General features: G+C 43.1%; 1 protein-coding gene across 1 annotated transcript in view; it reads right to left on the reverse strand.

Annotated features, from left to right (window-relative positions):
• Positions 1–1,011: 1,011 nt before the first annotated feature.
• The window catches only part of fam49bb (family with sequence similarity 49 member Bb), a 35,971-nt gene continuing 22,461 nt past the window's right edge, over positions 1,012–14,521 (reverse strand). Inside the window, exons 5-12 of the mRNA XM_061064991.1 lie at positions 13,681–13,786; positions 8,959–9,098; positions 7,404–7,481; positions 3,855–3,971; positions 3,666–3,745; positions 3,429–3,555; positions 3,286–3,356; positions 1,012–1,830 (exon numbers count right to left, since the gene is read on the reverse strand). Of these exons, the coding sequence (XP_060920974.1) occupies positions 1,767–1,830; positions 3,286–3,356; positions 3,429–3,555; positions 3,666–3,745; positions 3,855–3,971; positions 7,404–7,481; positions 8,959–9,098; positions 13,681–13,786 (783 nt within the window). The 3' untranslated portion in view covers positions 1,012–1,766. The remainder of the gene's footprint in view (positions 1,831–3,285; positions 3,357–3,428; positions 3,556–3,665; positions 3,746–3,854; positions 3,972–7,403; positions 7,482–8,958; positions 9,099–13,680; positions 13,787–14,521) is intronic.

The raw sequence follows: 14,521 nt of genomic DNA on the forward strand, positions 1-14,521 counted from the left end.
AAGCAGAACAGATAATGGATGGATGGGTTAATTCAACGTACACCGACATTAAGACCAATCACCGTGCACATTGACACTCAACAGCGTTCTAGGAACTAAAATAGTTCATAGCTCCTGTGGTGCAAAATCAATAACAAAAAAGGGGAGAGGCTTCCAACAATTCGTAGAACTATGAAAAAGCTCCTGCAGTCCGAAAACACAATGTGGGACAAATTTGAAAAAAGCATATTGTATTAATATTTACCATCACTGAGCTGATTTGAATAGAAACTTTACAGCCTCTCATTTTTAAAATATTTAATGTAGAGAGTGGGGAGTGACCTGCGGGGAAAGTGAAGAGGGTCGGAGTAGAACCCAGGCTGCCTACTTTGAGGACTAGAGCGTCTGTATATGGGACGCACAACCTAACTGCAAGGCCGGCCAGCACATTGTTTCCTCTTTAATCAAGCTGCATGTTTAAAAACTGTTTTGCTCTTTGTCTCTCGTGTTGTGTGTAAGTGCTCGAAATCGCTCTTGGTCTCAAGACTGGTCTCGAGTCCACCATTTGAAAGTCCTGGACTCGGAATCAAAAGCTTACTCTGCCTTGCCTCGGTCTCAAACTGGGCGGACTCAGGATTTTAAATCAAGACAGTCAGGACCACCACTAGGCTATTTTTCCCACATCATTTCTGTGATTAGAAGGAAAACGCCCCTTTCTAAAAGAATGAATAACTTCAATTCATTTGAAGTTTGATTTTATTCCCGTCACGACCGCAACCTTCCCCATGTTAAATTCTAGGTGAGTGACATGCTGCACATCAGATGATGGTTTTTCTGTGATATTTATGGTCCTGGTCTTGTCTCGGTTAGTGTGGTCTTGACTACAACACTGGTCTTGTGGTTAAGCAGAGAAAATCTATATTATGCTGATTTTCAAATAAAAATAATTAAAACAAAACCTTTGCAATAAATCTTCCTCTGGGCGATCCTGAGATGTCGATACGAGCCAAGAAGTCAAAGCGGACGAGGAGATTCATAGAAAACAAGAGTTCTCCTTTTAATTTCTCCAACCACATCATACTGTCCATTTACAGTACACACTCCCAATTTCCCAAAATTAAATCTGATTTTGAACACATCACAGTTTGAAGTTTCCAAATCAAAAATACAACACAACGATGAAAAAAAAAAAAGGACATATGCACAAAATTAAAACCTATAAAAAATATAAAAACAGAACTTTTCAATCTCATTTTGACAGGTACCATTTCAAGAACAAAACATGTAATAATGCACAATAGAGCAGACAAATCAAACGGAACCATTAGTTTTTTTAAATAGAAGGAAAAGACATCCTTTTCATCATGCACAGGATGTGATATTAAATAACGAATCAAACAAAAATAATATATACTTCTCTATATATCTCTCTCTTTTAAATTTTCAAGTCAAAGCACTCCCGTCCCTTCCACAGGGGAAAAACAAGACGGGTTTAAAAACACCGGAGGATCCACCATGTTTTCAGTAGCTGCCACTGTTGCATGGCCTTCTATCCAAAACATTACATTGCAGCAACATCTTTTTGGCACAGAAAAAGATGTTCATAATGGCAGTAGCATTTTGCATTATAAAAGAGGGCGGAGCAGTAGCTCTATTTCCAAGATAGAAAAAAAAAAAAAAAAAAAGCAAAAAAAAAGAGGAAAAACATTCTGTGCACCGACATCAGTCAGGAGAGTGGCGTCTCCCCGCAGCAGGGTGTGAGGCAGCAGTTGTAGCAGCAGCTCAGTCTACTGCAGCATGCTCTTGATAGTCTTGTTGGTTGATTCATCGTTAAGATGCTTGGTTGTGTACCTGCAGGTCAGAGAGAGTCTTTAATTTAGCAAAGTACCAACACAACAATGTGAAAATACTCCATTACAAATAGACTGCAGACAACAATTTTATATGATGGATGAAACGTATCAAACTAGGGGTTGCATGACTTCCTTTCTTCTAAAGTTGACTTTCATGGAGTGGATGACGCCTCGTTGCTGATGACCTCAACGATAAAGACACAGGAGACGTTGCAAAACTTAACATATATGCTGCTGACAGCTTTCAGGGCTGTGCTCCAAAAAAAGTCCACATGGCAATACATCGTCATGTGCTCCTTGCTAATACATGTACCGATGCAGATGTTACAGAATCGATACGGCTGCAAAGCAGCGGTGACAATTTTGAAAGACAGTTGACCTATGGTGCTGTTCACAATAACAACATAGCGTTTTGTATTTAACCTTTTGATCCTGTGATGCAAAAAACTGTCTGCACACGACCACTACGATCCTCCGTGCACATGCTTGAGCTGCTGCTTTATGTTTCCTGTTCTGTCAGCATGTTGTTCTCTGCAACTTTGTTGATATTGTGATTCTGAAACAGAGCATGTTTCTGTGTTGTAAGACTTATGCAGAGCACAAACAAAAGACTGGATGGGTTTATTTCACATTTTGTGGGTCGGTAGACACTCAGGTTACCCAGATATATGTTGAAAAACACTGAAGCAGTGGCTCATAATATGTCTCCTTTAAGACTGTTTGTGCAGCATGTAGTTAATCGCCTCGTCTGACTCCTACCCTGTGGCAGCAGCAGACATGAAAAGTTACTGTTTCGAGGTTTCAGATTTATATAATTTGTATTTCTCTCATGAGCGCATCAGTATTCATTTAGTCGGTTTCATAACCAGTTAAAGAACAGCCCTGTACTAGAAGTTACTTTACACCACTGTATGCATCTACAGCGTTTTGTCACCATCTGTCAGCTCACAGATGTAACCACCGACATATAATCCAACACTTTTCCATGCGAGTGACCTCACGTGACTGGGCGTGCCTCGGGCCCCCTGTACACAGATAGGCATACAGATGTGAGGTCACCACGGAAACAGGGCCGTCAGACTGAGCAGCTGTGAGCATTAGGCGAGGCGGGTGAAATTTGGGAGACTGTGAGGTGGGGGTGGGGGGGGGGGGATGAGGTGTCGGATGTAATCTGCATTTCTGGAGAGGCTTCGACACCCAACCTTAAACGGAGCGCAGAAGGCTCTCGCAGCTGACCGGTTCCCCCCGCTGGACTCGCGGGCGAGGGAGCCGTCACAGTGAAATAAACCCCGGAGTCTGCTCGTGAACAGGCACCAAATATCATTTCACTCACAGCTTGAGCAGCCGAGCCTTTTTCAATGAGAGCGTGCACGCTGCCAGACTGCACCTATAATCACGTTACATGGCGGCCTGCAGGGGGAAGAACACAATTTGGGCGAGGACACGAGCTTACCTGAGAGCGTTGAGAAGGCCTTCGACGCTGTTCTGAGGCTGATCTTTGAGGACTTTGATGCAGCCTTTCATCTGCGGACACAAAGCACGACTGTTAGCTTTAAATAACTGTGAGGAGGGATTGAGGTAGAAAACTGCACTCACGTCGATTTTGGACGACTTGGCGAAAGCTCCCACAGGATGGACGTAGTCGTACAGGATGATTACTCCCACCATCACCCGGAGGCAGAACGACACCGTCTCCTCGCTGGTGAATCGGCTGCGGTACTCCCTGGAAAAAAAAAAAAAAAAAAAAAAGGACACGGAGCGGTCGGATTACACGCGTAAATGTCAAGTGCAAGAAGCGAAGGAGCTCTCAAAAGAGTGCAGAAAGTCACTCACGGCGTCTCCAACATGACCTTACACACGCTCGCCATCGTGCTCAGGCAGACCGTCGTGTTCTCTATGGGCAGGTTCTTGTTCTGTGGAAACGCAGAAACACACAAAAAAAAAAAAAAATTATAAGAAATGACGGCAGCCTTTTTAAAACATCTCTTCAAAGTGTCCTCCACTCTCTTCTGTCTGGCTCACCTCGGAGACAAACTTTGTTGTGCCGTCACTTAATGTTTTCAGCATGGGCGTGGCGTCAGCGTAGAACAGAGATATCCGATTGGCTAGTTCATTGTTGACTTCATTCTCCCCTTCTGCCTGAAAATCATCAAATAGAAGTACTTTTAATAATGACATTCACTGTAGTCTTGCTTTCTTAAGCCAGAGTCGGGGTCACATACAGAGTGAAGATCATGGAGCTCATGAGCTCTACAGTCTCTGTAAGCAGCATCATCATTTAGAGATCCAATACTCTCAGGCGGTGTAGTGAGAAGCCTTCAGGAAAACAACAGCAGCCTTTTCACTCATCTTAAAGTCATAACTCCTTTAATTATGTCCCCTTGTGTTCTGTAGCAACATAACATAACACAAAGATAAATCCTCCCAGCTCTTTTTTTTTTTCAGTTCCAGCAGTCTCAAATAAAATCGAAAAAACCAAGAAAGCGTTCATGTTTAAAGCTCACTCAGATTGGAATCATTTACCTGTTAATATTCGGTCCATTTCATCTCTCCCAACGGTTCACAAATGCCTCGTCTTCCTATTTCAGAACCATTTGCAACGGTCCATGATCACACTAAAATACTATGAAGTTTGTGTTTTTACTCTCCCTGCCTTTGCTTTTGACCTGCGAGTGGACAATCCACTCCTCATGCCGAGGTGAGTAGGTTCCCTGGATTCTGTACGCCTCATCATCTTTTGATATTACACGTTTTTGTTGTTCTTTCTCCCTTTGTTTTTGTTTCTTGTCTTGTGTCATGTTTGGATACTGCAGCAACCACAGTCCAAGTCCTAGAAACCAAATATTTGGAAATGTATTGTTTCTAATCACCAGAAATTGCAGGCAAACATCTGCACACTGACCCAAAACACTGCCAATGAATTTGTATAATGTGGACAGAATTACCACTCATAATCCAGTTAAACCAGCCCGTGAATTTAAATGGACTCCTGCTGCTCTATCTCTCTCTTTTTTGCTCGTGGAAGCTTTGGTTTAGAAATATCACCAATAATCTGTGTTTGTTTTTAAAAGCCTTGGTACTTTTCAGAACTATTGAACATTAAAATAACAGATTTTTTTAGTTTCAAACACATTCTATTGAAAACATTTGACAACTTTTCTATGCAGGGACATAAAGACAAAGAATTAAAAACTAAAGAACTCCAGCTCTAACCCTGAGTTCAGGATCTCTAACAAACAGTTCAGTTGAAGACCATATTTGTATTCTCTGTTAGCGAGATATCCTGACTGACTTTGATTGAGCCTGGAGCTGGGATGTGTTCTATTGGCTGCGTTGTTGTTTTTCTTTTTGTAAATAGATGTGCCGGTCTAAGGAGCTGATTGGAGCATCATTTTCCGGCTCCTACGAATGAAACGCTGTGGACAGGTCTTTCCCGCTATAAAAGCAGGAAGATGGCGCTTCCTGGATTTCCAACCTGCCACGCCACGTTTACTTTGTTAATCCGTTTTGTGAAGGGGTGTTAACCTCGTTTTCTTATGTTTTTGGTTGGTTAGGGAAGTACGTTTTTTTTTCTAGATTCATCAGGTTAGGTCGCTTCACCAGTTAACCTCCGTTTGGTTTGTTATGTTCTGACACTGATTCATCCTTATCCTTAGTTATTCATATTGCCACTTTTAGTATATCCTTGCTTCTTAATTTATTAAAGATAAATAACGTGTTGGTTGAAAATGTAAACTGTTCTCTGTGGCTGCTTGGGAAGTGAGGGATCTGGGTCTTTGTTCATGTCGTGTCTTGGCTTCCTCTACACGGGTCAGAGCAGAAGTGAAACGTCGTCCCATAATGCTCAAAGTTTAGTCACTTCATCATTGTCATGCAGCTCAGACAGGCGGTGAAAGTGCACATTAAAACATTCAAGTCACAACTGAACATTTCCTGACATAAAAAAAAACAACAACAGTGAAGCCTCCTGGTTTCCCAGCTGACTAACCCGTCCTGCTGCTTTCTAGTCTCAGACTGAAGCTCACTCTGTTCCCCGTCAGGTGTGTTTTCAAAGAACGAGGTGTCTCTCGAACAGACTGTTCTAAATGTGTCTGCATATTTAAGAAAGATTACTCTTTTATGTTTGTTTTTTTTTCATTATGAGAACAGCAAAAGAAAATGAATAATAGTTTCCCAAAAATTTCAGACTGATTCATGTTTAAACAAATCATGACATGTGAGCTCAAAGAGGTTTTTTTTTTTGAGGGGGGGGGGGGGGGGGTTTACCGCAGGGACGGATGTGTTTCATCTCAGATGTCTGACTGGTTGGGTCGTTCTGAGCGGTGACTAAATTTGTGCCGCTGTGAGACGGCGCTACGAGGGAGGACGGCAGCCCGAGCGTCTTTCAGCAGTGACAGGTCCTAACGACAACTTGTCTGGGCCCATTTGCCTAATGGCTCATTCTAGTCTGGAGGATAAAGCCAAGCTGTCAGACGGTCAAAACCACCAGCAGTATCCGTTCTTTCTTGCGACGCGGGAACAATGAAATCTCACCACTTCCTGCATCAAAGTATCATTTAGATACCCTTAAAGCCTCTGAATACAGATGTACATCTTTTAAAGTACAGCACGCATGATATGGGAGAGTGAATGGTTTCTTGAATTTCAATATCTTCAAAGCTATTGCCTAAAATCAATACAGGAAAAATCACTTTAATAGTAGCGAGTGAGCTGCTTCCTTTTTATTGCATGCAAGTTACCCCGGCAGATCTCTGACCTGAACATCGCTGTAGTTTTATTAATCTGATCAGGAGCTGTTAGCATGAAGACTGAAGGATGGACACGTTGTGGTGACAGGAAGTCTGCACTCTCATGCACTTAAAAAAAAAAAAAAAATCATCTCACATGTCACAAAATGAACTTACTATGAAATAAAGCTATAGAGAATGAGCTGGGTTAAACTTGAACTGGTGACCTGATGTGTCATCAAAAATGTCAAACAGAGCAGGTAACCGTGTCTTTAACCGTGAAGTTACACGAGGCTAGAATGAAACGTAAAAAAAAACAACAACAAGATTTTTTTTTAAATCGCTAACTGATTTTCTGGCCACTTGGGGGCAGCAGAGAGATGCTGTTAACACAACAATGACATATTATCTCCTTTTAAAAAAAAAAGCAGCTACTATTCAAAAAGTTTGCGACAGACACATGTAGCAGAAACGGAGAAAACTAGAGATCCATCTAAAACATTTGACTCTTCGGTTTCTAAACTATCCCCCAATGTTTAGCTGCTGGCTGCCGTCTTTGTGTATCCCGCCTCCTGTGAATGGAAATAGCTCCGTTTGGTTGCCGCTGAGCGAAACAACTTTTTTTCTTCACAATGAGAAGCTGTTTATGTCTGCTGTATGAGACTTCAGCCCTGAAATATTTTTAGAAGGTTTTACGAGTGCATGTACCAGCTATGCCATCACTTATTTTTAACAGAGACCTTTGTTTGACAACTGCTTTGAAATAGTTGATTATCTTTCTTTCTTTTGTATTCAAACTGAAGCATCCTCACCGCCCGAGAGGAAAAGGACAAGATGTGCTCACCGGTACATTGTTGATCCGCATCCGACTCAAGGTTCTTCTGTAGTAGCTGAAGTCGTTTTGAATGGCGGGATTTGTCATCTGCAAACGGAAAAAAACAACACAATTATATTTTAATGCGGGAAAGGGGGGGATGGGGGGGGGGTGTTCTCTGCATGTCTGTAGGTGGCACTGCCTGCAGCGGGACATTCAGCTCTGGATATCAAACACGCCATCGTCATGACAGAATACTTTAGCCAACAAGGCAGAAACGTAGCTGTGGGGGGAAATGACATAAAAAGAAGAACACAGATACAATTACAAGTTTATTTTGCTGAACTGGATTTGAATCCTCTGACACTTATCCCCCTTCACATCCACATCCCCCTCATGCTGTCAGGAGAAATTTGGTTATTTGGCTGTTGTAGCGGGATGTGTATTAGTACAGATTGTGACAACGGGGTCGACCATTAGAAAGCTGACAAAAAAGGTAGAAAGGGTCTCATTAGGGAGAGGGCGGCTAGGACAAATGCTCACTTACTGTCTGGTATCATTTGAACTTCACATAAATCTGCAGGAGTCGGCTAACTTATAACAAAATAAGCATCACAGTGAAGCTGTCACTGACCCCTCAAACCCGAAGTTGACCAACCAGCGGGCTTCTTTCAAACGTCACCACCAGTGAGAGCTCATCATGTGGCTAATTATCCTCATCCCTGTATAAGCCTGTCACATTCAAAGCTGCACTGGCAGCATGCTAATCCTGCTACAATAGGCTGGTACTCTGTCTGCGTCCACTGTGTGCACCGAGAGAGACAGGCTGCTTCGACGGGGAGGGGCCGCACACACACACTTTAACTAGGTCAGAAGCCCGTGCATGGGTGTGAAAGATTGATGAATAGGCCTGGCATGCCACCTTGCAACCCCCCCCCCCCTCCCAACCTTCATGTTTCTTGCTTGCCAGCGTGGATAGTGGGCACTAATTGGGACGTCGCGGCAACTCGCCTGGGGGTGTCGGGGTGTCGGGGTGTAAAGTTTTTGTATCTCAGGAGTGAGGATGTTAAGGGGGAACCAGTTCACCCTCTGTCCAACCAGATAAATACTAACACGATTACTTTTTTGACAATGGGCGTTCGACCGACACCCATGCTTTCCCCCAGTGTTTTCTGGGTCGCACTAAAGCAATTAAAGGTGGAGGAATTCTTAAAATGTACTCCCTCAATCGTTTATTCTGCATTTTGCAGTAATCAGCGAAGGACCAGGACGATTTACAGAGTTCTCTCCCTGCCAACACCCTTATTAGCCATTCCACTGGCATCCACTGTATAATAAACAGCAGGGCAGTATCAGGATTCTAATTAAATGCTCATCATGCGCTCACTGGCTGCTGTCGGAAAAATCGCACGGACCTCGAAAAATCTATTTGAGGGCATCAGCACTTTGTTGGGCTACAAAGAGGTCCGGTCTGCATCACAGGAGGAGAGTACAGAGTCTTTATCAACATCACAAGAGTTCAGTTTGGGGGTCTAAAAGCGGAGACTGACTCTGGGGGACGTGCAGGACGAGTGAACAGACGTACTTTAAGCTCATCGAATCGCAGTGTGAAGTGCAGGATCTCTGCAAACTGCCGGGCCAGTGCCTGCTCCCGCTCCAGGTGCTGAGTGGGGTCGTCGTAAGTCTCACTGGTCAGAGCTCCCAGGAGGCTGTGCAGCGCCGCCTCTGTGAGGAGAAATGAGACACGGCTGAGTTAGAGATGCAGCATGAAAACATCTTCTGTGAAAAAAGGACCCTGAATAAGACCTTGGGACACATGCTGATGTGTCTTCAATGTCAGCAGTGAGAGACGCTGAAACGAGTTTCACATTCAGTTTTTTGTCATTAAAGAGTCGAGTTAACAGCTTCAATATCAAAGACGCAAAGGTCATAAAGGTCAAGTGTTGTCTGCCAAATGGAGAAGAGACGGATATTCAGAAATTAAATTAGGGACAGTTAGTCAACTACTGAAACGATGGCGATTCAACTCACTATCCTTTCATCTCTGATACATTATTTATTTGATCAAAACATGTCACATTAATTGTAAGAAAGAGCACAAGGCTATGTCTTAAACTCTCCCGTTATTATCCAGAGTAACAGGACACGCTCAAACTTTATTTTAGATTTGATATGAAGAGAATCACTCGTTGATTCTTTTCTACAAAGTGAATCTGACCTTCATAACTTCAATTATTCATCATGTGAGTAGATATAACTTCTAGAATATTTGGGTTCTGATTTTGGTCGGGTTTCTGTTCCGGTTCTTTCTCTGTTTGGGTTTTGTTGTTGTTGTTGTTTAAGCTCGTATGCTTTGTTGTTATATTATATCCTGCATGTGTCGAAGCACTTTGGAAACGCTTGTTTTTAAAATAGCTATACAAATTAAGTTTGAATATTGAATATTTGAGGGTTATTCTAACACTGATCAGCAGAAAAAAAAGATCATTAATAAGACTTTTCATTCCGCTCAGGGACTTTTTAGACAAACATTTTCTACACCAGAAATGATATACAGTAGCTTTGAACCTCTTTCCTCTGGTCCATCATTCAAGAGTGTCAGATTCATTTGAATAACAAGGAAGTGGATACAGCTTTGTCTCACTCAATAATCTACTGATTGATGCTCAATGAAAACAATCTTTGGTTGGAGCCCACATGAACAATAATCAGGTACAAAAAGCATCCGTCTGTTGTAGTCTGTGCGTTGGTGTTGAGGTGAATCATAAAGAAGCGGGAGCAGAAACATCCTGAAGACTAAAAACTGTTGTTAATGCAGCTCTGATGTGTTTGAAATCAATATTGTTTATATTACCCTAAAACACAGCATGGCCCCCCCCCACCCCCCGGGGGGGGGGTTTCAATTTGTTCAGTTTATGACACCCTGTAAGCTCAAGCACCTGATTTAGATATTTCACACAAAAATATTCAACGGGGGAAAAAGAAGAAGAGAAACAAAAGCGTTCATTTACACGCTTAAAAAAAAAAAAAAAAAAAAAACATCTCTTAAAGCGATCAGTCGGATATGTGAGCGGTGTGTCAGCCAGCTGAAGCGTCCTGATTAGGACAGATATTAGGGCAGCAGTGGTGTCCAAACTCCTCGGGGCATAATGCCAGTTTTTTTTAAGGGAGGAGGGGGTTGGAGGGAGGGTCCAGGGGGTCCAGGGGGGGCCAAGGGGGGCCAAGGGGCTCGCCCCCCCCCCCCCTCTCAGATGCAGATGAGACATGGGACTAATTATCTCATTGCCATGAAACGGGGAAGAGAGGCAGAGAGTGAAGGAACAGGATTCCATTCAAGCAGGATTACACTCATTGTTTTGACAGTCAGTAAATACAAAGCCTGTGCCATGGCTTGACATAGCATACCCACATACCCAGAATTATGCATGCATGACGAGCACCGGCAGGGAAATGAGGGAAAGATTAAGTGAAATGTAGTGAACAAGTTCAGAGCAAAAAAAAAAAAAAAAAAAAAATGATTTGACAAACATGTCTTGTTCAAACACATAGGTTTTGAAAAGGAGACAAAAAAACACAGAAGAAGCTTTAAAGCCCAGAGGGAGATCGTATTTATAGATGCAGACGGTGTTTAGAATTCAGTCTAGACGCCGGAGAGAGGCTTCAGTAATGACATAACCCTGACGAGCTCCACGTCTGATGCAACAAGGCCGCCGCGTGCTACCAAATGAGCGCTTTCTCTGAATGTATTCTAAGTGTACTTTAAAATTCTTTTTGATTACATATGATGATGAGCATGTCAACAGAAGCCAGAAGCAGCGCATTCAGGGCGCAGTGCACTTAAGATAATCATAAGGGGACTGTCAGAAGAGGACACAGCGCTGGCGGTGCAGTGCAGTAGATTGAGCACGTTTGCCATTCGGTAATGACTCCCATCTGCTCGGGCAGCGTTTGCAGCGCAGCAGCTGATTAAAAATGGCCTTAGTGGTGCACTTCTTCCTCCCCTCCCCTCAGCGTCCCAGTCAAAACAGAGGTTAAGATGGAGCTGCTCGCAGGCCTTCAGATATGAGCCACTCTGCTATGTCGGGAAGTCGAGCAAGCGGGGCGGGGCGGGGGGGGGGGGGGGGGGGGGGGGGGGGGGCGGGGATGTCTGATCGCATCAGGTCATGGCAGAGCAGGCGAGCAGAATGCGGGCACGTAGGCGCTTTACTCGCAGAGAGAGAGAGAGAGAGAGTGAGAGAGGGTCAGAGAATGGCGGGACTTCAGACTAGACAAGAGCCTACACTCTGTAACAGACCAGACCAGACCAGACCAGACCAGATCAAGACTGTTTAACATTAATAAGACTAATAAGCAAAATTAATCCAAGGCATATAGCAAGAATTATGTCTTTTTTGTTTTGTTATTCGGGTATTAAGGAAACGGTTTTGATCATGAGACAACTGTTTATAACATAATTTACATCATCAATCCGTTTTTTAAATATATTTATATAATATATATATCTCTTTGCCTTTATTAGATAGGACAGCTGAAGACAGACAGGAAATGTTGGGAGGAGAGAGAGAGAGAGAGAGAGATGACATGCAGCAAAGGGCTGAGGTCGGATTCGAACCCACGGCCGCTGCACTAAAGACTATAGCCTCCATACATGGGGCGCACATCATAACTGCTAGGCTAGCGGCGCCCCTCATTGATTCATTTATTTAGCAAAAATTACAATTTCAGAATCTCAAATTTCAGAACGTTGCTGCTATTCTCTGTTTCATAATATTGGTAAATTGAAAATGTAGGCTTCTTTGTGTGTTGTTTTACAAAAGTCTGGAACATGGTCAATGTATTTATGTTATTAAGACAGTGGGGAGAAGTTTGCATGCAATGTTTGGTAGTTTAAAACAAGACACTGGGTACTTGTGCTTTTGTAACAGTGGTATCAAAACAGGTGTACGTATCGTCTTATTTTACTAGAATCATATTGGAAGTTAAATAATCTGGTATCACAACAACTGGAATATGTTACATGAAAGATGTCACCTTTTATTCCAGGCAGAACCTAGCAGACAAAATCTAGTTGTGGCAGCAGAAGATAGACCCTCCTTCATGTAATATGTTTAGTTAATCATTTGATCATTGCTTTTCAGGTTGATAAAATTCAACTATCTACATAACTTATCAGCAGTGACCAGTTGCAGCTTTCCAGAAGTGTCAATCTAGTATCCATCTCCTGTTTCATAATGCTGTAAAATGTATACTGTATACTGTGTGTATTTCTGCTAGATGGAACAAATTTAGCAGCATGAGCATATCACTTTGGATTCCCTTAGCTTTTGAAGCTTAAAAACATTTATTTTTCCGGTCAGCCATGTTCAATTTAAGTCAAATTTTGCTGTCAATGCAGGAATCAGTACTTGGAGCACAATAAATCCATTCCTTCAATTCAAATGCAAAGCTGGTTGCATAATCTTGTCTCCATAATATCATGCTCGGTAGTCGTGCTCTGCAGATCGCTTCACCCGCGTGCAAGAAAAAGACTTCCAGCTTCATGCATATCAGTGCGGGACGGCGGGCTGCGAGGCCATCACGGCCCCTGAGGCATAAAGTCAAGGCAGAGAAGTAGAGCAGCAGCCGAGGATGGGAGGTGGCCTACTTTGTTACATAACAGCCATCGCCAGACGGCCTCCGCCCACCGCTTCCATTGACTACCTTCTCCACGCTGTCGGGATTACAGGGTAGAGGCACCAAGGCGTAGCAGGCTCCCCCCCCCCCCCCCCCCCCCTCGGCCTAAGGGTCATAAGCAGATAAGGGTGCAGTAAGCCTGCTCCCCCTGCCCCCCCTATATCCATGCTAATTAAACAACCTATATCCCCATCTTACACAGAGGTCAGCGTGCAGTGCAACGCAAGCAGCATGTGGAGAAATGCATCGCTAAGGGGGTCTGAGGCATGTTTATATAAGGCTGGGGTCTATGTTATATACGTGTGTGTGTGTGTGTGTGTGTGTCGCATGTCTGTTGACTTTTGCAACTCAGCGGTCAATAATTCAGATGCACATGCAAACAATTAAGGTCACATATGGAGGTTATATGTATAAGTGCTGTTGCTTAAAAAGACCTTTTCCATTTAAGGGCGTCTAAGAGTCAGAGCTTTAGAATAAAATCTGCAGAAATTCTTACACGTTGGGAGCTTTGCAGCGCCCGAGTCGCACAAAAACGATGGGTTGCATTTGAGCAAAATCTCCCAGGACACCTGAGGCTCGGTGTGATGATTGTTCCTGGCCTACATTTGAAAGGTGCGTGCAGAAAGATCCGTACCTAATCTCTGGGAGAACTCGTAGAACTTCTTCAGCTTCCCCACCAAGGGGACCACCGCCGCCCACGCCTGCTCCTGTAACGCCTCGTCGTTGGGATTCTGGATTGCCTGGAAACAGAAACATTAAGAAACCTTTTCAGTTTACAGCTTACAGTGGTGAAGTTTATTTTTACGGTTTAATAACATTTTAATTCAATATTAAGACAACATATCTGTGTATAGTGACCCACAGATTTCACTGATTTGACTTATTAATGTTTGCTTAAGAGTCTTACAGCATAATGCTTTTTATGGCTCATGTAAAATCTGATCAACCGTCCCACATGACATCACTGGAGTAAGTGTCAGTTTTGAAATATAGTCTTAAAATCTCTTTAAAAGCTTGAACTCAGAGTGACCTCACATCTGTCAAACAATACTCGTGGCTACATTAGCTGCTACTAAAACAATACATGTAATTCTGACACTGACTTGCATTATGGGTAATGTAGGCCCAGGTTTAAACAAGGAAAAGAAAAAGACAATATCTCAGGATGTGAAGTATTGATTTCTGTTTATAACCTGCATGCAGATTTCCAGACTGTGCTCCTGGGTTTCCATAACAGTTTCATTATTCACTAATGTCTGAAGCGACAGAGGGCGTTTGACCGCACCGCATTGTTCACTAAATCACCGTTTTTCACTTTTGTTCTGTGTGAAACCAAAAGTTCTGGGTGGGAATGTAATGTTTGGTTTTCCTTTGCCTGGTTTCATTTGAATGGACTTGAGCTTTTAAAGCGCTTTTACACCGCAGGTCACACCTACACATTCACACACTGATGGTAGAGGCTGCTGAGTAAAGTG

This window comes from Labrus mixtus, chromosome 19 (assembly GCF_963584025.1).
Source record: "Labrus mixtus chromosome 19, fLabMix1.1, whole genome shotgun sequence".
NCBI classification, from domain to species: domain Eukaryota; kingdom Metazoa; phylum Chordata; class Actinopteri; order Labriformes; family Labridae; genus Labrus; species Labrus mixtus.